Here is a 25633-nt window from a genome sequence, read left to right as displayed (position 1 = left end):
TCTTGGCTATGAAGTTTTTGCTTATCTATAAAGATAAGGTATTCAGCACAAAATTCACATTATTAAACACTTATTTCTGGAAGCTGTTTTACTTTTTATCCTAATAAATATCTTCATTAATACTTTAATAGTTAAGGTATTATTAAGGTATTAATGAAGGTTCATAGGATATTTTCCCTCATAAGCATAAAATTTATCTGCTTTACTGAGGTGCAAGGTATAGTTTTATTTACAATTAAGAATTAAACTCTTTCTGCTTATTACAAATTATTTGTGAAAGGAGTCAATTACTTCCAGTTTTAAAATTCTTGATTACATGAAATTTTCCATATCAATCCATGAAAAGCAATGAAATAAAAATAATTGCATCAATACACATTTAAGTTTTATAATAACCAATTAAATTTAGAGAAGGAGGATTAAATATTAAAGAATGCACTTCTAGCTTCTTACCTTTGGTGGCTTAAATGGATAATCTGATGAAAATGTGATATCCAGAAAAAACACACCACCTTCATATACAGAACCCGGTGGACCAAGTATAGTTGATCTCCATTCATAAATGTTATCTCCTTTAGGCCCAGCACTATTTAAAAGAAATTAAAAATCAGTATGTACATATATTAGCAATTCATGTTAATATCCTAAAACCAGGGAAGTGTTACAGGTAAATTAGCAATCTAGAGCAATAAGAAGTGAAATAAGTATAAAAGAAATAAGCCCCAATGTGTTTGCATGTGCATGTGTGTAAGAACTTATTTGGAAATATTACAAACTTACAGAGGAAATGCAAGAAAAGTACAAAGAAAATCGGTATAACTTTACCCAGTTTCCATCAGCATTCTGCTCTGCCCCATTTGCTCCTCTCTCTCCCCGTTAACACACACCCCTCTAAACCTGCAAGCATGCATACAGATACGCTTTTTTCTCAGTCATTTGAAAGTTGCACACTTTATGGCCTTTTCCCCCTAAACACTTCAGCGTGCATTTCCTAAAAATAATCTCCTATAAATCACAATACAGTTACAATTTCAGTAAATACATTAATACAATTCTTTAAACTGCAATTTGTATTATAATGTTGTCAACTGATTCTGTAATATCCTTTTAAAAAATTACTTTTTCTCCGGATGCAGGACTCAGTCTTGGAACCATGTATTTCCTGTGTCTTTATTCTCCTTTAATATGGGTCCTTTCCGCCTTTCTTTAACTTTTGTAACATTAACATTTTTTGCAGAATCTAGTCTTCTTTTTTTAAAAATGCTCATCATTTTGAGCTTTCCATGTTTCCTCATGATTTGACTCATGTAATGCATTTATGGTTCAAATAGTATGTGATGTGTCCTTCTCATGGTATCACATTTGGAGGCACACAACATCTACCTGTACCTCATTGGTGATGTTAAGTTTCATCATCCAGACATAGTGCTATCCAATTTTCCTACTGTTTAGTTACTATTTTTTCCCTGCAACCAATAAGCAATCTTTGGAGAGACACTTTAAGACCAGGCAAATATCCTGCTTCTCATCAAAATTTCTTCCCAATATTAAGCATCCATTTGTGATTGCTATGGTTTGATTTGTCCCTGCTAAAACTCATGTTGAAATCTGACCCCCAAATGTGGCAATGTTGGAAGTGTCTGGGTCAGAGGGGTAGATCCCTCATGAATAAATTAATGCCCTCCCTCAGGGGTGAGTCCTCACTCTAGCAAAAATGAATTAGTTCCCAAGAGAACTCACTGTTAAAAAGAGTGGCTTTCCTTGGTTTCTCTTTCTTCCTTCCTCTCTTGCTTTGTGATCTCTTTGCATTTGATGCTTGCCTTTCCACTGCAAGCTGAAGCAGCCTGAGGCCCTCACCAGATGCAGACGCCCATCAGGTGAACCAAATAAACCTCTTTTCCTTATAACCTACTCAGTCTCAGGTATTCTGTTATAGTAATAAAATCATGATTTTCCAATTCTAGAACTTTCTCTACACTTAACAGTTACCCCTTGAGCCCTTTCTACTGCCTGTACGTATGTACAGAAGTAAGTATTATTGGTATGGTCTCATTTTTTCCCAATGCTTTGTAAGTCATTACTGCCTTTAATTATTTTGATGCCCAAATTATCGCAGGCTTGGCCAATGGAGAACTCTTTCAAAATGACTCCTATATCCTTGCAACACGTTAGCTTTTTTTTTTTTTTTTTAAAGCATTTCCTTCCTTTGGCATAAGGAATCCCATCCTTGGAATCAGCCATTTTTCCAAAGAGCCAGGGTTCCTTTCAATGGGCATGCTGTCAGAAAAACCAAGATCTGAGTCCTAGGTGCTACTAAGTCTCAGTTACATTTTGGTGCATTGTGTTTAACATCATTACTTTATAAAATACAAAGGAGAGATAGTTCAAATAAAATCTAAACTCATAATTACTTGTTGGTAAGACGACTCATATGCCTTAAACTCTCCTCAAATATATTTTACTGCCAGTTGGTAGAAGAGCTTGGATTCCCACACCAAATTCTTAGTTCTTAAATGTGCTCTCCTTCCCATTTATCATGCTGTTTGCCATAGGACAAAGTGTACATTTAACTATAGGACAAAGTATACATTTAACTACTACAGCAGGATAGTAAATAACTTTTCCTATTGTCTCGGAGTAGACTAAGCAGAGAATCTACGGTAGTGTGATTACTTTGCTGTACCCAAAGATACCTAGCTTAGGGCAAGTGAGGGCTAAAATCCAGTCCTAAAATCCAAGTAGTTTTGGCTACCTGTCTGGAGTTAGGGGTCTCTTTTCATTCTCATAGATGTACCATCTGTTAGACAAAACATGGGGCAAGATGGGAAGGCGTCAGGAAGGGACATGAGTAGCTGCAGGGCTGAGTCCACTGTAATTTAAACACACCATATTAGAGGCTAACAGCTGATTGACACTCTCTCTGCCTCTTTCACTGTCTTGAATCATCCATTTTTCCTTCTCTGGTGAGCGATGCCAACAAGAATCCAACAATGCCATTTCTCCCAACTTTATTATTATTATTTTAAATCTCTATTTCTCTATCCCTTCCAGCTTCCATCTCAATCATCTTTCCTTTACAGCAAAACTCCTTGGAAATCTTATCTACACCTGCTATCTTCAGTTTCTCTCCTCTGTTGTCACTTGAACTCATTCCAAACAGGCATTTCCTCCCATTGCTCCACTGAAACAGCTCTTATCCAAGGTCACCAGTGACCTCATCACTACACCCAATGATCATATCTCAGTCTTCATATTATTCGATTGGTCCAGCAACATTTGACACAGCCAGTCACATCATCCTTGATACACTTTCTCTTTAATTCCCAGAATAACATACTTTGTTAGTTTTCCTACATTTCCTGGCCCCTCCTTCTCACTCTCTATTCCTATTCCTTATCTCCTTAAACTTCAAATATTGCCAGTCCTCCAAAGCTAAGACCTTACACCTCTTCTCTTTTCTACCTACCTGTACTGTTTTGGTTATCTTATGCAGTTTTATGGCTCTTATGCTATTTATTAAAACTGCTATTTATTTAATAGCACCAATATGCTCTTAACTTCCACATCTGTAACTGCAGCCTAGACTGTTTTTACTCTGCAAGACTATGTCAAGAGAAGACGACAGGCAACAGTCTTGGAGAAATTATTTGCAAAAGAACTATTATCAAAAATATACAATGAACCATTAAAACTCAAGAAAATGAACAACCTGATTATAAAACGGGCAAAATACCTGAACAGATACCTCACACCAAAGATAAACAGATGGCAAGTAAGCATATGAAAAACTGTTCAACCTAATGTCATTAGGGAATTTCAAGTTAAAACAAGAAAAACATACCACTACACAACTATCAGAATGGCCAAAATCCAAAACACTAACAACAAATGCTGACGAAAATGTGGAGTAACAGGAACTCTCATCCGTTGCTAGTGGAGAATACAAAATGGTACAGGAAATGCAAAATATTTAGATTCATTTTTACACATCTGGATGTCCACTTTGGAAGAGACAGTTTGGCAATTTCCTTATAAACATAAACATATCTGACCATAAGATCCAGCAATCACACTCCTGGGTATTTACTCAAATGACTGAAAACTTATGTCCACTCAAAATCCTGCACGCAGATGTGAATAGCAGTTTGATTCGTAACTGCCGAATCTTGAAGGTGATCAAGATGTACTTCAGTAGGTGAATGGATATATAAACTGTGGTACCTCCAGACAACAAAATATTATTCAGTGCTAAAAAGAAATGAGCTATCAAGCCATGAAAAGACATAGATGAAACTTAAATGCGTATTACTAAGAAAGAGAACCCAATATGAAAAGGCTACATACTGTATGACTCCATCTATATGACATTCTGGAGGCAAAACTACAGAAACAGTAAAAATATCAGTGGTTACCAGGGGTTAGTGGGGTGTAAGGGATGAAGAGGCACAGCACGGAGGATCTTTAAAGTAGTGAAACGATTCAGTATGGTATGACATGGTGGATATCTCATTATGTATGTATAACAATCCATAAAATGTACAACATCAAGAGTGAACCGCGATGAAAACTAGGGACTCTGCATGATAATGATGTGTCAATGTAGGTTTATTGATTGGAATGTAACAACTATACCATTGTAGTATAGGACAATAATAGCAGGGGTGATTGTGTGTCTGTGCAGGGGCAGAGACAAGGGGTTTTCACTCAATTTTGCTATGAACCTAAAACTGCCCAGAAAAAGCTATTAATTTTAAAAATACAAATAAAGTTTAGAACAAGCAAATATTTATATATTAAAATAAGAAGTCTGTGTTTCTCTAAGTACTGGTTTATAAAAAGATTTGCTAACTTTTATAAATGAGTATTTCCAAAAATTTGTTTTGAAATCAGGTATTTTGGAACTTGAAACACATTTTGACTACAGAACTAAGGTGGTTTAAATCCTGGTCCACAAAATTTATTTAAACTATTTCTTCCATAACATTAAATAAGGTACTGTGTATCTGCAGTGAAAAATACTGAAAAGTATTGATATATAGTTAGACATTTTAAAAATACATAACCCAGAGTGCCTTTAAATTGATCACTCTGGCTTTCAAAGTTCATGTAGTTGGCAGGTATTCACTCTGGCCTCTGATCTTTTCCTACTCTTTCAAACATACGTTTATAAACCAAGGAGAAAAGATGTAAAAATAAGGAAATTCTGATCACGAAAGAATGAGAGAAAAAGAAAAAGATTATTCCTGGAGACTTAAAGGGTGCTGAAATGACTAAGAAGGAACAGCACTGTAAAAGCGACGGCGAGGTGTCCTGTGCACAGAGAGGCACATGGAAAGCCCACCAATAGGCCAGATAAAAGGGAGGTAACGATAAAAGAAAACCAAGGTAGAAAAGTGACCAGCAAGCATTTCACAGCAGATAAGGAAAATGGAAACTCTCCTGGAAAGCAGAGGCAGAAGAAACAGAACAAAGAAAATAAAACAAGGAATCTACCCCTGGCCTTAAGAGTGGGCACACCTTTTAGCAAAAGTGATTAAGAACTAGGTCTTGATATGATTAGAAACTACAAACTGGGAGGTAAGCAGGAAAGGAGTATTTCTGTGGCTATTACTAGACAATAAAAAGGACTAGCCAATGTTGGTGGTGGTAAATTAATGTGTGAAAGTCAGGTGTTCTCAATGATAACTGCACTGTTAACTTTCAGCACTCAACCATTTCCAGATATTTTTAAAATTCAAAATTTCTGAAAAGCAATAAGCATATACCTTAAACAAGTTAACAAAGATATTTAAATGCCACACAGACTCTAGCAAACTTGTCCAACCTGCCTTATTTTGTTGTTATTGTTGTTTTGTTTTATGCTTTTAGCAGCCTAAAGCCTATAGTTTTTTTTTTGTTTCTTTTTTTTTGTTTTGTTTTTTTGAGATGGAGTCTCACTCTGTCACCCAGGCTGGAGTGCAATGGCGTGATCTCAGCTCACTGCAAGCTCCGCCTCCCGGGTTTACGCCATTCTCCTGCCTCAGCCTCCCGAGTAGCTGGGAGTACAGGCGCCTGCCGCCTTGCCCGGCTAGTTTTTTGTATTTTTTAGTAGAGACAGGGTTTCACCGTGTTAGCCAGAATGGTCTCGATCTCCTGACCTCGAGATCTGCCTGTCTCGGCCTCCCAAAGTGCTGGGATTACAGGCTTCAGCCACCGCGCCCGGCCAAGCCATGGTTTTTAGTTTCTGTCTCTAGTGATAAAAGAATAAGAGGATGAGGACAGGGCTTTACTGGCCTAACCGGAAACAGAAACTTCAAGAACCTATGACTGTATTATTTCCCCTGGACACCCCCGTGAAGTATTTTAATTAATTCTTGACATTACCAACATCCTAACTAAATGGGAGAATTAGTTCCACCTTAATGACTGTAATTTAAGCATTACATTTTCTTATAGGATGTGGCTGTGTCAGCCACCTTTCTTTTCTCAACCTTAACAACTAGATAAGATTCACTCAGATTAATAATATGGCTAATGAAAGGAGGCATTTCAGCACCATGATTCAGTCATAATTAAGTTAAATCACATAACTTTTATATTGTGCCAAACTATATGGAAATACTTCAGTGATTCAGAAACGTATCTAGTGTCTGCAGGCTCTATACAAAATAATTTTATTTGGAAAATGTATTTTTGACTTAAAAACAGAGATACAAAATTTTAGGTATGATGCCATACTGCATAAAAAAGAAGCAGTCTAGAAAACATAGAGAATAGTAATTATAAAACTAGCTCACGCACTCACTATAAATACATATTTAAAAAGAAATTACATACAAAAGGTTACTCCATTAGGTTGAACTAAGTATTTTAATAGTCATAAGAATTTGCACACATATTCTACTGCAAAAGTATACTTTAGAACTGGTATACTTAAAATGCGTAATATTGAAAATTAAAATCAATCACTATTAATATCACCAAAATAAGCAATAACTGTTCCTAATGTTGATATGACTTTTCCCACAATGAGGTTATCAAGTTAGCATCTCAGTATGAGTAATGGGAGTAGGGGAGATTAGAAAGAGGAGCCCTTAAACTAGACCAATCTTTAGAAAAGACTGGAATGAGTTACGTAATTAAGATTATAAATAAGTTCATTTATAAGTAAGTTCATTACAAACATTTGTAGGTCAGTAAAACACATTTCAGGGATTAAGGTGTGACTCAATAAGCAGACCTAAGTTCTAAGAAGATTATTAATACGAAGATATCCAACCTAGCATTGTTTAAAATAATGAAAAAACTGCATAAAACCATTATGTCTACCAATAAGGAAACAGATAATTACACAGCAATTAAAATGAATGACCTACATTTTTCAGCGAGATAGATCTCAAAAACAATGCTCAGTGAAAAAAGTTAAGTTGTAGCATTAAACACGTAATTGAATACCATTTATTCACATTAAAAATTTAAAAAATCTCACATATTGTTTATGAATGCATACATACACACACAGTGAAAGTATGAAAACGTACATAGAAATCAAGGACCAAAAATACAGAACAGTTATTGCCTCTGGGCAGGAAGGAAAAAGAATGAGACTGGGAAGAAAGTATGAAGAAACTTCAACTATATATAGTTTTACTTCCTTTAAAAAATATGTTCAAGCTAGAATATATGAAAGGATTATTGGATTATTACTCAAGTCTTACCTACTACTGTACGTTGAAACAAAAAAAGAAGTTTCAAAGCACACCAGAGCTCTATTTTACTATCAACATAACTCAAGAAAGAAATAACATTTTATGGAGTGCCCACGCTATGCCAAGTGCTTTGTATCACATCTAACTCGATACTAGTAATCCTGTTCAAGTATTTTTTACCACAATTTCATAGATGAGAAAACGAGCCAGAAAGGTTAAGTGACTTGCCTAGGGTCATATATGCAGAGCTAAGATTCTCTTCTAAAATGTCTTCATCACAAATTTTAAAGCAATAAAACCACACAAATATTTTTAATTACCCAGCGCCTGCCAAAAATAAAAGGTAAACAGATTCAGAAATAAAGGTATCTTATCATGTACTAAAGGTGATTCTGTAATGGCTTCTACTCTATAGACTTTTAAATGCTTCATATAATTTGGATTATTAATCCTTTGTTCCATATCTGTTTTAAGTGTCCAAGAGTTCCTCTCAAACTTTAGGATTATATTTCTGAAGAGAATCCTGTTGAACAAAACAGCAGGTGACAAGATGAGTTTTAGAACCTTTTTATGTTTAGCGCTTAGAATGTGGGGATGGGAGGAAAAACAAAATGATCTAAAATTCAAGTTTTGAAAGAGTAGAAGAAAACCCACAAGGTATCACCTTCAAAACAAATATGGTCATTTGCATTAAAAATCTACACTAGCATGTAACCCTTGCCTGAAACACCTTCAATAACTGTTCAGAAAATAGTGATCAGAGTACTGCCTTGCAAAGAAGTGGATTCTTTTCCTAAAATTTGTATTAAGCACATTCTGATTCATAAGTTTTTGAACCATCCCTTATCAGCTTCACATCTTTTACATAAATTACTACAAATGCTTGTGTAACTTCTTGGCCCTTTTGTAAATTACTGTGATGCTTGCAAGTATGATTTTTGAAACCTAGTCTTCGTTTCATATATTGAGCGTATGGCAAATAAACGTATTTTTTCTTTCTGTCCAGCCCTAACAACCTTATCACATGGTCTACAGAATAGTAGTATTTTCATAGTCTTTTCTTTAAAGGAATTAGATTGAACACAAAAATAAAATGGCTGGGTGTGCGTGCTATATACATACACATAAATTCAGTCTGCAAAACCATCTTCATTAAAGAATTAATAACTATTTCTGGCAGAAGTAAAAAAAAATATTTATGGCATCGCCTAAAGGCTTCTATCTGCACAGATAATGCAATAATGCCTTACTGATTTAGTAATTACCATATAGTCTTTCTTCAAAACTGCTACTATAAAGCTTGCGCTTTGTCTGTCTTAAGGCCTATTATGACATTCATCATCCAAATGCAGTCAAATCTATTGTGTATAATCAGAAGAAACGCTTTGTAAGAGAAGAATTCTGGTACAGGTATTTTTCATTGCAAAGTACTGTACACTTATATAAACATAGGTGAAAATATTTCTAAAAGTAAAACCATACACAAGGTGAAAAATTAAACACACACACACACATCCAAGTCCAGTCAGTTAAACAACATTGTAAATAACTACTATGGACCAAGCACTGGGATGCCAGAATAAACTGTGGGTATGGTGAAATTAAACATCAACATCTATAAGTATATTGTCTTTCACTAATACTGTGGTCACAATTTCACACTTAAATCCCTTGCTTTTTATATTCACAGAGATTGTGGTGTATAATATCCGACTTAGCTAAAACACCTACACTCAAAAGGCTGCTCTGTCCAGAAGATCCTTGACTTCTCTGCTAATGATGACATAAAGATACATTTATCCTGTGAAGCTTCTCTACTCCCTCAGCTGAAATCTCCAGAAATCTCAACCCACCACTCTTTCTTCTCCTAATCGCCTCTATTCCCTCTCTCAGCTGAGTTCTATCTTCACTGCCCAAGAGAGGGAGAAAAGGTAATCTTAGCAATGAGTTGTTCATTTTAACAACCTTATCAAGGTGGTTGGGGCTTAGGAATATCCTTAGGATGCAGAACAAATTTAATTATATGAAGTACATCAAATGCTAAATGGGCATGTGTGAACTAGACAGAGAATATAGGTGGCTTTTGTAATGTTTTTCTAAAGGAAAGTCATACCTCTATATTGCTTTCCAAACTTCAAAAGCTGTTTATAAGTGAACAGTTATTATTCCTGAGTGTTTTAGAAAGAATTATATTTATTTAGTTTGAAAGCATTTAGGAGTTCACAATTAGGGAAAGCTATAATACAGACAATTAGGGTGAGGGGAGAGAAATAATATAGAAAAATAATTCTACTAACTAAAAGGGCAGACCTAGGTATGTGCTAGCAGTTTCAATGATTTTATCTTCCTACTCCTCTTCCCAAGAATGACCTCTTTTTGGTAAATGTGTGAATTCTTATGTAATCTCTATTACAACCAACCAGGAAATGGTATTGCTTATTAATCCATACTGTACCTTGTGAACCTATGAATTTGCTTTGAAATAAAAAAAAGCATTTAAGCTTTAACAATATACAAAATATAGTACTTGATAGATTCAATAAAGGAAACAAATTCATTCATTCATCGAGGAGTTACTGAGTGTCTACGATTTGGGGCTAGGAATGTGTACAAGGAACTAAATACACAATGGAGATTTCAGCCTAGCTGAGGATATAGATCTTAATCAAATAAACTCACACACACAAAAAAAACATAAAACAGAAAATGCTACAAAGGCAAGGTATTCTTTGTTGAATGCCAGGGAAATGTTAGAGAGGTAAGGGAAGAGTCAGAGGAAGCAATACTTAGATGACTTCAAATACCCCAGTGGGGGCTAATCAGGAGAAGTGAAAGGAAAGGGCTGGGAAAGAGGAATTCATAGCATATGCAAATGCCCTGAGGCTATTAGGAACAAGTAGCAGGGTCTGGAAGGACAATGTGGCAGAAGTGAAGGGAACATGGGAAGTACAATGAAACAGGACCTGACGAGGGAAGCTGTAACCAACATCTAGGCAGGACCTTGTAACGCTACATGAAAGATACTTGTCTTTATATTAAAAGCAACAGACAGCTATCAAAAGATTTTAAGCAACAAAGGGGGGGTGTTAAACTAATACGGACATTTTGCAAAGCCGCCTCAGGTTGCTCAGTGGAAAATGGCTTGGAAGAGGCCTGGAGGGGTTGCGGTTGGACCAGTGCAGTAATCTGGGTGAAAGATGATGACAGGCTAGACTAAGGTGGTACCAGAGACAAAGAGGAGAGACTTGAGAGTTACTTAAGAGGGAAAAAAAAAAAAAAAAAAAAAAAAAAAATCAACTAGACTTACGTTTTGAAATAGGGTAAGTGAGGAAAAGGGGGGTATCAAGAATAGCTTATGGTTTTCAGACTGTATGACTGAGATAATGTATGTGCCATTAACTAAGATATGGACGTTGAAAAAAAGTTGGTTTTGGACACACTGGGACTAAGAAGTTTATGAGATATCCAAAAGATAAATATGTCAAAGAGACAGACAAATAAGATAAAGGGGACTGGTCCTATAGATATAAATTTGTGAGACTTTGATACACAGGTCCTTAATCTCCTGCAGGTGGGATGCACCAGACTAGGTAAAGAGTACAGAGTAAGAAGGCGAGATGATGCCTGAGATGAGACCACCACACCTAAGTCCCAATAACACATGTCAGACCTGTGACAGGTGTATAAAAGAGGGACAAAAAAGCAAATGGAAACAAAGCAGAGGAGAGATTAATTACATGAAGAAATATGGAAAGAAGCTGGGTTTGAAAAGTGTGTTAGAAACTAAAGAAGACGTCATCTAGTCATGTGGGGATCATACCAATAAACTGCAAAAACTATCTGTATGTGTATGCTGGCATTATGAACTAATTCTTTCTGTAAAAATACAGAAGGAAATACTAACAGTGGTTACCTCTAAGAAGGATGTGGTGCTCTGGAATGAAAAGGAAACCCAATTTTCACGGTATACTCTTTCCATTCTGAATAGTTTTCTGTGTTAAGTTTTAATTTGAAAAATAAGAGGGACAGGGGCCCAGTAAGTCAAAACTGGGGTTATGACTGAAGCACTAAGAGTGTTGTAAAAGCACTACAGAAGAAAGTCTAAACCAGAAAGGATTTTAGGTAGGCAGAGTAATTTCTATAATATGCTTTCTTATCAAACCCCAAACTGGCAATCTCTGACAACAGAGATTTTCCAATTCTGAAAAATCAGATTAATAAGAGCATTTAGAAATCTTGGCTAAGATTACTTACCCTTCTTGGGTATCTTCCCTCCCCCATTCTTTGCACACTGTACAGTTTAAGGGCTTATCCAAAATTGAAGCCATTTTACCAATATATTGTAAATCTGAATTACAACTTAACCATATGTGACAGATCATCTTGTTTTCATTTTCTGCCTTTAACTTTAAGACAGGCTATGATCAGGTAAAATACAACTAACAGTTGATAAATGTGTCAAGCTTTAGTCCAGTTTATCATGAGGTTTAAACTAAGCACAGACTCCAAAAGCACCTGTTTGTCCATTAGTTTTTTTCTGTATGTTTTGCAGTTTGATATACGAGGGCAGGTATGGAAATGTATCTTCCTCCAGGAAGTATTTGTGTTTTGTGCTACATTTTTGTTCAAAATCTTAATGCCTACACAGAATCCCTGACCTGCAAAAGACTCAAAATTCAATAAATGTATTTCCTGCTTATCTTTGCCTTTATGGAAGATCTTTTTCCTTGGTGGACAATGTAATTACAAAGCTTCATAACATAGTTGGCACATATGTGAGGTACTCAGTGTTACTGATTCACTCTTCTAACATCTACTGATTACCTACCATGTACCAGGCACTAATGGGTACTGAAAATACAGTGATGAACAGAACATACTAGGTCCTTGCCCTCACAGTGATTATGCAAATACTGAACAACACAAAATTATTCACACAAAATAATGCTGGATAAATACAAAGTCACTTAAATAAGCAGACTATATTCCAAAGAGTGTACGAAAAATCGTACTTAAAAAATTGATGGTCTTTTTTTCTTCTGTCCCAAAATATCCAAGGATATGTCTATATTCCCATCAGTTAACACTGGCTCACTAAAGTAATAAGGGAAGTGGGCGGGAGGAAACAGTGTGGAGAAAATCTCCCAGGTTATTCTAATAAGCAACCTTCTTAAGAGGTACTAAGTTAACTGATATGGTTACTATATCTAAAACCATGGATCCCAACCTTGGCTGCCAAATGTGATCACCCGTGGAGCTTAAAAACTTACCCAATACCAGCTCCTACCCCTAAGAGATTCTGATGTATTAGTCTGGGGCTTGGTCTGAGCTTACAGAGGCTTAAAAACTCCTCAGGTGATAAAATGCTCAGCCATGACTCAAAACAACTGGAGACTAGGAGAGCAGATATGCAGAAAGAATGAGAAAAAACAGAATGGAAACAAAGTATTCCAATCCTCAGATATGACATAATTGCCTGGGCTCTGTAACTGTTACTCCTATTGTGCAGAAAGATGTAAGAAGCTATTATAACTTCTGCCAAAACTCATTAACATCTTTAGATTGTGGTGAATTTATTAAGGTAATAGTTGGGCTCAGCCAGGGGCATGCCAGTCTCCTTGGAAAACTTCCCCATCGCCACCTCAAAAAGCTGTAATGATAATCAGCATAATGTAACAGCTTTTTAAAATTGATCAAATGAGAAAATGTCTCTATAATCTTCTTTCTCATACACAGCACAAGTAATTTTGCCTATACATTTGTCTTTAAAAAGTAGATTATGACAGTTTAAGATTCTCAGCTCTTGCTGCTGTAGGCTTTCTTGCCATTTCCCTCCCTCTCTTTCTGCTTATAAAGCAGCAGACTTAAAAGCATAAACAGAAGGTATGCTATTAGAGAAAGGTAAAATCTTACTTTAGTATCCTATGTAAACATTTAGTAAGTTCTCTGACTTTAAATTCTAAAATTCTACATTAGAAAATTCTACATAGAATTTTAGAAATTCTACATAGTATGAAAATAAAATGTATTATTATTATTAATTCTAGAACATTAACCAGTGCACCACTGACATTATATGACTACTATGCCATAAAATACTCCTAGAACTGAACAGTTACTGGAGAGTACAGTAAGCTAAATCAGAAACTAGTGAGCAATTAAGACTTTTGAATATAGTGGTTAACATAAGAACCATTCACAGGGACTTTAGGAATTACGTTATCTATAAGCATACAAAATAGCAAAAGGTACATTAAGAAGATCTATACACTAATCTAGCGACATAAAAAATTATATCGGTATAATAGTGGAATTATGTCACAAATCTTGAAATTACAAAAAGCAGTTTCTACACAGTAAGTTAAAACTGAATCTTCCTTAGATAAAGCCTTACAGAAAACACAATCTCCTCTTAAAGTAAACCTGCATTCTGTCACTTCTAGTATTCTCCATTACCACTAAACATTCTTTTTTTCCACTTCTATCCCTTATGATCGGGGTTTGCCCTGAAGTTGTTGTCTTTGGCATCCTTCTTGCTATACACAGTGCCACAGATAATACAAACTATACATATGTATCGTTTAGAGATTTCATCCCGTTTTATATAAACTACATATAATCAGTTTCTAAATCTTTAGTAGCAGCACTGTGTATTTTGCAATATTCACTTTTTAAGTACTTATTGAACATTATACTTTTCCGACCAACCATCACCTCAAACTCAACAAAATCAAAATTATCTTTAACATAAAACCTGGCCCTACCAAAGACCAGAAATTGTAGTACTTGGGAAAAATGTGGAGGGATAGTCATGCTCAAATACCACTAGATTGGAGGAGAAATACAGCTTTTTAAAAATTCTAGCCACATGTATCAAGAGTCATTTGATCAAGTAATCCCACATCCAAGAAGCTATCCTAGGACAAAAAACAGAGATGTGAATAAAAGTGTAAGGAGGCTCAATGAAAAATAACAATAGGGAAACTCAAAATAGCTTAAATGTCCAACTAAATCATAATGGTTAAATCACAGTTTTCAATCAATCATGATGTAGGCACTGAAAAAAAATTCAAGATTTTGAAGACTGTTAAATGACATGGAGAAATGTTCATGATAGATTAAGAGGGAAGAGTAGATCACAAAACTATATATACACAGCAGTAATCGTATTGTGTAAACAATTTGTATATGTGTACACAATATGTCTACATGTATTTCCTTTTATATCCTCATTTCCACTTGCTTTCCAGTCTAAATTAGGATAGATATCACCATAATGTTTATAGTCAACAGTACTAGGGTCTGCTGAGATGACTCTCCACACATGTGGACAATCTGGTTGACTGGCATCACCACCATTCCTGACTCTTGAATTTATATGCTACAGGTAAGCATTCATTTTCTTACATTTATTCACATATAAGTATTTAGTAAAAAGCAGAACATACCATGGATACAATGAAAAAATGTGTTCAGGTTAACTTGTGGCATCATGTTGGAACTCAGAAAGTTTCAGGTCTTGGAGCATTTCAGATTTCAGATCAGAGATGCTCAACCTGTTATACTTCTGTTAAAAACAATTTTTTTAAATGGCACTTTCATTTATTTTTCCAGTTGTACAGGCATAAAACTTGACTTTTAAGCTTCCTTGCTCACCAGACATCCTGAAGGTTCTTCTGAATAATCTTTCTTATTACAATAGAGAGGAAGCAGTAAATTGTATTGAAAAGGCTTGGAAATCACACAAGATCTAAAATCTGGTTGCATTTACCAGATGTGTGACGTCCAAATTACTCAATTTTTCTCCATCCGTATGTGATGGCACCTGCCTTTGGAGTTATAGTGAAGTGGACAGCTCCTACTATTATGTAATTTTCTTTATCACTACTTCCAACCCAGATACTTAGCACATTTGACCTGGGACTCAATTATGGATGTTTAGAATTGACAGGTCTTTAGATATCATTTACTATGGGTCCCTGGTTTTACAAATGAGGAAACTGAGGTCAGGTGCTTGCTCAAGGCTCCAGAGCTAATACGTGGCAGAACCTGAATTCTAACCTGTTCCATGACTTCCAGTTTGGCACTCTTTCACAGGCATCCTTAGAAAACTTCTCAGGACTTTGCTCATGCTATTCTTTCCTACCTCCCTGATGACTACTGACTCTTTCAATATTCTTTATCTGAATTCAATTAATAAATAGAAGGCCTTCCCTAATTCCAAAAGGGACTTCTCCCTCTTTTTGAACTCTAGTACAGATTGCTGTTTGGCTTTTTGACTAGGTCACATTGACGGAGGGCTAACCAGAAGAGCACAGACGCTTCAAGTTAAATCAGAAAACATCAAACATGTAAATAGCCCCTGAAGGCACAGAATATTAACTGATGTTTCACAATACCCTTGAATTAACAAGGAAAGACTGAGCAACACTCAGCACATATTCTCTGATTCCTAAGACAGGCAAACATTAATTTTCAAACATCTGGAAAGCTTAGAATGACTGATGGGCATAAGGTAGACTTAAAAGATGTGACAATTAAATGCAATGTGATATCCTGAAACAAAAAGGACATTAGCGAAAAAAACTGGTATAAAGCCAGGAGTTCAGTTAATATTAATTTGCCAATATTAATTTCTTAGTTTTGACAAATGCAGAAGGCTCCACAATTATATCCTCATTTCCACTTGCTTTCCAGTCTATGGTGATAGGTATCACCATAATGTTTATAGTCAACAGTACTAGGCTCTGCTGAGATGACTCTTCAAACCTGATGGCAAGGATGAGGTGTTTTGACTCTCACTCCACTGCTCTTCCAGACCACGCTGCCTCCTGACAGTGGTTTGGCTGTCATTCAATTCACCTAGTGAAAGTACTGGCCAAAAACATAATTCCTATTTGACAAAAGCTTATTACCACAGTTTCTGTGAGCAGTGTGCCACATCATGCCTGTGATCCCAGAACTTTGGGAGGCTGAGGCGGGTGGATCATGAGGTCAGGAGTTTGAGACCAGCCTGGTCAACATGGTGAAACCCCATCTCTACTAAAAATACAAAAATTAGCCGGGCATCCTGGTGCGTGTCTGTAATCCCAGCTACTGAGGAGGCTGAGGCAGGAGAATTGCTTGAACCTGGGAAGTGGAGGTTGCAGTGAGCCGAGGTTGTGCCACTATACTCTAGCCTGCGTGACAAAGAGAGATTCCATCTCAAAAAAAAAAAATCCTTACGTTGCACACTGCTCACAGAAAACCCTGACACCCATTTTAACAATTAAAATAGATCTATACTGATCATCTATATAAAAAGTAGTACGTTACGTTCTAAGCTTCTATTACTGTTAGATGCCCCTACAAGGAGAGGTAAAGGGCTTTGGGTCAAGCGCTACTCGACACTCTATACGAAGATTAAAAAAAAAATGCATCTTTTTTTTTTTGAGACAGTCTCTGTTGCTCAGTGGCATGATCTTGGCTCACTGCAGCCTCCGCCTCCCGGGTTCAAGCAATTCTCCTGCCTCAGCCCCTCGAGTAGCTGGGACTGCAAGCACGTGCTGCCACGCCCGGCTAATTTTTGTATTTTTGGTAGACAGGGTTTCATCATGTTGGCCAGGATGGTTTTGATCTCCTGACCTCGTGATCCGCCCGCCTTGGCCGCCCAAAGTGTTGGGATTACAGGCGTGAGCCACTGCACTCGGCCCTGAAGCATTTCTTTAGAGAAAAAGAATTGTGTTGAAGCATCAGAAGGGAGCTCTAAGAGTCTACTTATGAAACTTCAAGTCTTCTGCTCTTCTAAGGTAAAAACTAGCTCATTTACTGCACAGTCTAACTCTCTGGATCTAACAATATGACAGTAAGGAGAACGATTTTATACAAATTCCAGAAACTGTTAATTGACATTTTAAACTATGATTATTTTGAATACCACAGCTACTAAAAAGTGATTTTGTCATCAGACTAAACTGTTTTTCCAGTATTTTTTACCTATGATCCATCTGAAATCTCTATAATTTGTAGTATACCTTACAGTATTTGTATTTATACATATACCTTATAGTATATACGTATAGTAAAATACATACACCTTACAGTATATGTACTTCACCTATGATCCATCTGAAATCCTATACTTTGTAGTATACCTTACAGTAAATAGAAATTACATTTCATTCTAACATTACATGTTTAGATGTTATAGTTCTTTTATATATCCCAAAGCAGCCAGCATAACGCTTTCCACATAACAGTTGCTCAATAAATGCTTGCTGACTGTCAACCAGGGAAAACTGCACTGTGGCACAAAAATTATTCTTTATAAAAAAATTTTCCTATCCACTAATTTTTTTTTTTTTTTTGAGACGGAGTCTGGCTCTGTCGCCCAGGCTGGAGTGCAGTGGCCGGATCTCAGCTCACTGCAAGCTCCGCCTCCCGGGTTTATGCCATTCTCCTGCCTCAGCCTCCCGAGTAGCTGGGACTACAGGCGCCGCCACCATGCCCGGCTAGTTTTTTGTATTTTTTAGTAGAGACGGGGTTTCACCGTGTTAGCCAGGATGGTCTCGATCTCCTGACCTCATGATCCGCCCGTCTCGGCCTCCCAAAGTGCTGGGATTACAGGCTTGAGCCACCGCGCCCAGCCTAATATTTATTTCATGTACATCATAAGCCAGGCACTGTAGTAGGGATAAAAGGAATAAATGCCATCTAATTGAATTTATTGTTACGAAAAGGCTAAATGCAATACAGTGTAACATGTGCAGAACTAGAAACAGGTTAATGTCCCGTGGAAGGACAAAGAAGGATGTATCAAAATTGCTTAAATGGGTAAATCAGAAAGCTCTATGAATATATGACTAAAAAGCTATCTTCCATTTACCCACTAAGAAGAACACAAACATATTTTCCTCCCCAATTTAAGTATATAAATTTTTAGAAATGTCAAGGAAACAGTCAAATGGCCACTTCAAATACTTATTAGTTTAGCTACAGATATTAAAAATCACCCCATATAGTAAATTATACAGTCAGCCCTCTGTACCTATGGGTTCTACATACACAAATTCAACCAACCACAAACAGAAAATATGCAGAAAAAAACTAATAAGAAATAATACAAATAAAAAGCCAATACAGTTTAACAACTATTTATATAGAATTTATATTGTATTTGGTATTATAAGTAATCTAAAGATTATTGAAAGTATACCAGAAGATATATATAGGTTATATGCAAACAGTATGCCATTTTATACAAGGGACTTGAGTATTTTGAGGATTTTGGTATCTGTGGGAGCCCCAGAACCAATCCCCCAAGGATACCACGGGATGACATTTTATGAAAATTTTATTCAACTCCTAGACATCAGTGTCTTTGTCATTACTAAGTTATTAAGATGAATTTTTTGACTTTGCAATTGACACTATTAGAAATTTTATCAGGACCAAACTTAGCATTTGTACACTTTTTTTTTTTTGTAGAGATGCCATGTTGCTCAGGATGGTCTCAAACTCCTGAGTTCAAGCAATCTGCCCACCTCGAAATCCCAAGTGCTGAGATTATAGGCGTGAGCCACCACACTAGTCCCTGTCTTCTCTATAATCACATTTTATGAAAATTTTATTCAATTCCTAGACATCAGTGTCTTTGTCATTACTAAGTTATTGAGATGAATTTTTTTTTTACTCTGGAATTGACACTACTAGAAATTTTATCATAGCCAAAATTAGCATTTGTACACTTATTTATTTTATTTTATTTTATTTTTATTTTTATTTGTAGAGATGGGAGTCTCATCAGGTTGCCCAGACTGGTGGCTGGCCGCCTCAAACTCCTAAGTTCAAGCAATCCTCCCACCTCGGCCTCCCAAAGTGCTGGGATTACAGGCGTGAGCCACCACACCAGTCCCTGTACACTCTTAAGACAATGTTTTTATATTTGACACCTGGGCGACCACAGGCATTCTAGTTATAAGTTGCCCTCCCAGCTGCTCTAGGAGCCAGAATGCTCATCTGCACCCACTTTTTGATTTAAAAGTATATTCATTACATTTTCAATGTAACCATTTATTGTATTTTTCAAAAGCTTTTAATCAGCTTTGTTGAAGTATATTTACAATAAAATTCACCATTTTGAAATAAACACTGGTATGACAAACGTATACAGTCCGGTAACATCACTGTAACCATGATATAGAACATTTCCACCACTCCAAAAATGTTTCCTCATGTTCCTTTGAAGTCAATGTCCTCTGTCCCTATTCCCTACCCCTTGTAACCACTGATCTGCTTTCTGTTAGTATAGTTTGGCCTTTGTTAGAATGCTGTTATTGGAGAAACATACAGGGCATAGACTTTTATTACTGGATTCTTTTATACAGCATAATGCTTTTAGACTTATACATGGTGTGTGTTTATGTCTATCAATAGTTCATTCTATTATATGGATATAGCAACCAATTGCTCAGATAGACACCGGGTTGTTTGCAGTTTTTCACAACTATATAAACATTCAAGTACATCTTTGTGTGAACATGTCTTCGTTGCTCTTGAGTAAATGTCTAGAAGTGGTACTACTGGTTACTGGTTTCCCAAAGCTGTCAAATCAAAATATCACAAACTAGATGGTTTAAAACAATAGAAATTTATTTCCTCACAATTCTAGAGGCTAAAAGTATGAAATCAAGGTGTCAGTAGAGCCATGCTCTCCTGAATCATCTAGGAGAGTCGTTAGAAAAGAACGTTCCATATTTTTTTCTTAGCTTCTGCCATTGCCGGGAATCCTTGGCAGTCCTTGATTTGCAGCTGTATGAAAACAATCTCTTCCTCTGTCATTATGTGGCATTCTCTGTAAGTCTCTGTCTTCACAAGGCCATCTCTCCTCTGTGTCTCTCTTAAGAACACAAATCCTTCTGGATTCAAGAACTCCCTACTCTAGTATGACCCCATCTTTATTTACCCTGCAATGACTCTATTTCCAAAAAAAAAAAAAAAAAAAAAGGTCACATTCTGAGTGCTGGAGGTTAGGACTTAAACATACCATTTTGCAGGACATAATTCAACCAGTATCACTGAGTCACATGTAATAAGTGTATGTTTATAATAAGAAACCGCAAAACTGTTATCCAAAGTGGCAGTACCATTTTGCCTTCTCAATGGTAATGTACGAGAGTTTCAACTGCTACATATCCTTCCTAAAACTGTTTTTTAAACATTATTTTAACCCTTCTAGTCAGTATGTAGTTGTATCTCATCATAGTTTTAATTAGCATTTTTCTATGTATAAGCACCACTGTTATTCATACAGCTTCAACAGTAACATGTCTATTCAAATCTTTTGTCTATTTTAAATTGGTTTGTCTATTAAGATATAAGACTTATATGTTAAGACTTGCATGTTCTGGATACAAGTCTTCTATCAGACAGAGGTTTTGAAATTATTTTCTCCCTTTCCGTGACTTGCCTTTTCATTTTCTCAACAGTGTCTTTTACTTTAAGTTCCATTTGTCAATTATTTTATTTCTTGCTTTTGTCCTAAGAAATTTTTACTTAATCCAAGGGCATAAAAGTTTGCTCTTGTTATATTCTAGAAGTTACAGCTTTAGCTCCTACATTTAGGTCAATGACCCATTTTGAATTAATTTTTGTGCAGTCATGTGTCACTTAATGTTTAACAACAAGAATATGATCTCAGAAATGTGTCTTTTGGGGATTTTGTCATTTTTCAAACACCATAGTGTATTTACACAAACCTAGATGGTATAGCCTACTACACACTTAGGTTATATAGTATAGCCTATTGATCCCAGGCTACAAACTCACACAGCATATTATTCTACAGAATACTGTAGGCAACTGTAAAACAATGTTATTTGTGTATCTAAACACAGGAAAGGTACAGTAAAAATTATATTAAAAAAGTGGTACACTTGTATTGGGCAGTTACCACGATGGAGCTTTCAGGACTGGAAGTTGCTCTGGGTGAGTCAGGGGTGAGTAGTGAAGGCACAGGATATATCTGTGCACTACTGCAGGCTTTATAAACACTTAAGACTATACTAAATTTATGCAAAAATACTTTTCTTCCACTACAATAAATTAACTTTAGCTTACTATAACTTTTATTTTTTGTTTAGAGACAAGATCTGACTTTGTCACTCAGGCCAGAGTGCAGTGGTATAATCATAGTTCACTGTAATCTTGAACTCCTGGGCTCAAGTGGCCCTTCCAACTCAGCCTCCCAAGCACCTGGGACCACAGGCATATGCCACCATGCCTGGCTAATTTTTAAATTTTTGGTAAAGATGGAGTCTTGCTATATTACCCAGGCTAGCCTCAAACTTTGGCCTCAAGTGATCCTCCCCCCCTCGACCTCCTGAAAGTGCTGGCATTACAGGTGTGAGCCTGGCTGTAACTTTTTTACTATGTCAACTTTAAATTAAATTTTTTAACTTTCTGACTCTTTTGTAATAACACTGAACTTAAAACACAAACACATTGTATAGCTATACAAAAATATTTTCCTTTGTATTTGTCTATAAGCTTTTTTTTTCTTTTTTATTATACTTTAAGTTCTAGGGTACATGTGCACAACGTGCAGGTTTGTTACATATGTATACATGTGCCATGTTGGTGTGCTGCACCCATCAACTAGTCATTTACATTAGGTATATCTCCTAATGCAATCCCTCCCCCCTCCCCCACCCCACGACAGGCCCCGGTATGTCATGTTCCCCTTCCTGTGTCCAAGTGTTCTCATTGTTCAATTCCCACCTATGAGTGAGAATATGCGGTGTTTGGCTTTCTGTCCTTGTGATAGTTTGCTCAGAATGATGGTTTTCAGCTTCATCCATGTCCCTACAAAGGACATGTACCACATTTAAGCTTTTTTATTTTTAGAATTTATTTTGTTTAATTTTTAAAACTTTTTTGTAAAAACTAAGACACAAACACACACATTAGCCTAGGCTCACACAGGATCAGGAGCATATATATCACTACTGTCTTCCACTGCCACACGTTGTTCCACTGTAGGGTCCTCATCAACAATAACATATACAGAGAGCTGTCGCCTCCTAGGATAACAACGCCTTCTCCTGCAATACCTCCTGAAAGAACTGCCTGAGGCTGTTTCACAGTTAACTTAAAAAAATAAGTAGAAGGAGTATACTCTAAAATAACAATAAAAAGTACAGTAAATACATAAACCAGGAACATAGTCGTTTTATCAAGTATGTACTATACGTAATTGTATGTGCTATACCTTTATATGACCAGCAGCACAAGTTTGTTTCCACCAGCATGCACTGTTTGACAATGCTACGATGACTACAAGCTCAATTAGGTGACAGGAATTTTTCAGCTCTATCATAATCTTCTGGAACCACCATCATGTATGTGGTCTGTTGTTGATCGAAATGTCATTATACAATGCATAACATATGGATGATGTGAGGTAACAATCAAGGTTCAATACAGTAAGTCTTCACTTAAAATTGTTGACAGGTTTTTGGAAACTGCAACTTTATGTGAAATGACATATACTGAAACCAATTTAACCACAGGCTAATTGACATAAACAAGATTCAAGTTCCTATGTCATATTTCTGGTCACAACAACATCACCAAAATTTACTAAAGACCAAAATATTTCTAATATCAAGCACTGAAATAAATGTATAGCTATACATCCAGTTAAGAAAGCTTAATAAAAAAGAAATAAGAGTATTGTTTACCCCCTTATTGCAGTTCAGGGTAGACGGTGGCTGAAGAGTTCCAGCAGCCCAGGGCAGATGGTGTGAACCATCCCTAGACAGGATGCCCCTGCATCACAGGACACACTTTCACATACCCCCCACATCCACTCACTCACTCACTCACTCAGGTGGGGACAATTTAGACACACCAATTCCCTTAACATGCACATCTCTGAAATGTGGGAGGGAACCAGAATACACAGAGATAGCCCACGCAGACACGGGAGAAGATGCGAACTCCACACAATGGCCCCTGCCAGGAATCAGTTTTTTCCTCATGAGTGTTATAACTACAACATAATGTTGAATGAAACATTATTCAAGGACCTGCTGTATTTTGTGTACAGACACTCAGTTATTCTAACACTTTCTGTCAAAATCCTTTCCCTACTGAATTACCTTGGCATTTCTACTGAAAATCAACTGACCATTTATGTGTGGATCTACTTCTGGGCTCCTTATTCTGTTTCAATGATACATATGCCCATCCTATGCCAATACCACACTATTCTGATTACTGTATGTTTACCTAGTATGTCAGAATCAAGTAGTATGAGTCCTCTAACTTCGTTCTTTCTTTGCAAAAATTAGAATGTACAAGATGTTGCCTGTTGTGAGCCAAGTCCTTCATTCTGTCCATTTCAATAAGGAATTTGATATTTCAAACATACCACTCAAGAAATCAGGATTGACTCTACTGTTTGAAGAATGTACTGTACTGACATCACTTACCACATTGGAGGCTTACTTTATACCTATAGAGTTCAACACCAAACAAAATAAATCTTAAATTCTAAGATAGCTGGCCATGAAATTATGAGTAAAACTTATCATCAGCTTCTATTACCTATTATGTGACCTTCCTCTGTCCCTGTGGTAAAAACCCTTGGGAACAATCAAGTACGACTATATATCAGGAGTGTCCACACTAAAAGAAGAATTGTCTTGGGCCTCATATAAAATACACTAACATTAACGACACCTGATGAACTTTAAAAAAATTGCAAAAAAAAAAAATTGCAAAAAATCTTATAATGTTTCAACAAAGTTTCTGAATTGGTGTTGGGCTACAAAGCCGTCCTGGGACGCATGTGGCCCGCAGGCCATGGGTTAAACAAGCTTGCTATATTTTATTACTGATATATTACTATATACTATTACTAATAAGCTTAGCATTACATGTTTTTTACATGTTTATTAACATATAAATAATATTACTAAGAGTAATATATAATACATCTACTAAGAGTAATATATATCATTAGTAAGAGTGGTATCAGCAATAATTATTACTATTTAAAAAGTAATTTATATTTTTTATAAATACATTTTAAAATAAAAATAAAGAAAATGGTAATTATTTCCATGACAACGAAAAATCTGTGTTTAAGTTCAAAAGGAAAAATCAGTAGCTGACAGAACTACTGCAACCATCAAAAGAATAGTTCAGAAAAAGGAATATACATCTAAAGCCCTACATCACGCAAATCATAGTATAACAGAGGTAGGTTTTATTTTGTATATTTCACTTTTTACAGTTCAAAATGTTGTTATCCCTTATATAGAACACATACAAATGCTAAAACAAAAGTTATTTTGCTATAATGTACATTAATTTTAAAATATGAATACTAACCATAAAGCACCTAAGTGATCCCAACAGTTTACAAATTACTTGTATATTATATATATAATGTAGCTTTTCCAAGGTGGATTTTGTCATTTATCTAAATAGGATCACCTAAAATATTAGTTGTCCTTCCCCTTTCTCTAATAGTCCCTAAATTAAAAGTATCAAACTAATTCTCCCTGATGTTGCTATTTCATATTCTTCAAATATGTTAACTTTTTATATTCTTCAAATTTTTCAAATTCTAATTTTTTCTATTACTCAAATCATTTCACCTGTTAAAACCCACATTTGTTCTTGGAAACTTCTGTTCTTCAGAAACTTTAATATAAATAGAAATGAAAATAAATAGAAATGAAATAAAATTCAATGTATACACTAAACGTTAAGCTGGGAATAAAATGGTATTGTGATATGCTAGTTCCCCAGGAGATTTCAGATAGTGTTTGATAATCCTAAATTAAAGCACTTGCCCATAAATTTCAGTGGTTCTGAATCAGCTGGGAATAAGGAGGCATATTTAAAAATTACATTTTTTCAGCTTTTTTTTCTTTGCATGTCCAAATTACAGTGGT

At 36.0% G+C, this 25633-nt stretch overlaps 1 protein-coding gene across 3 annotated transcripts in view; it reads right to left on the bottom strand.

Moving 5' to 3' along the window:
- Window positions 1-25633, bottom strand: part of UBE2E3 (ubiquitin conjugating enzyme E2 E3) — an 82945-nt gene that overhangs the window by 4812 nt on the left and 52500 nt on the right. For all 3 annotated transcript variants that reach the window (XM_007965530.3, XM_007965532.3, XM_007965531.3), the window contains exon 4: window positions 454-586. In XM_007965530.3, coding sequence (XP_007963721.1) covers window positions 454-586 — 133 coding nt within the window. The remainder of the gene's footprint in view (window positions 1-453; window positions 587-25633) is intronic.

The sequence above is a fragment of the Chlorocebus sabaeus genome, chromosome 10 (assembly GCF_047675955.1).
Source record: "Chlorocebus sabaeus isolate Y175 chromosome 10, mChlSab1.0.hap1, whole genome shotgun sequence".
NCBI lineage: Eukaryota > Metazoa > Chordata > Mammalia > Primates > Cercopithecidae > Chlorocebus > Chlorocebus sabaeus.
The sequence above is the reverse complement of the archived record's forward strand: the minus strand, read 5'-3'. Positions and strand labels throughout refer to the sequence as shown.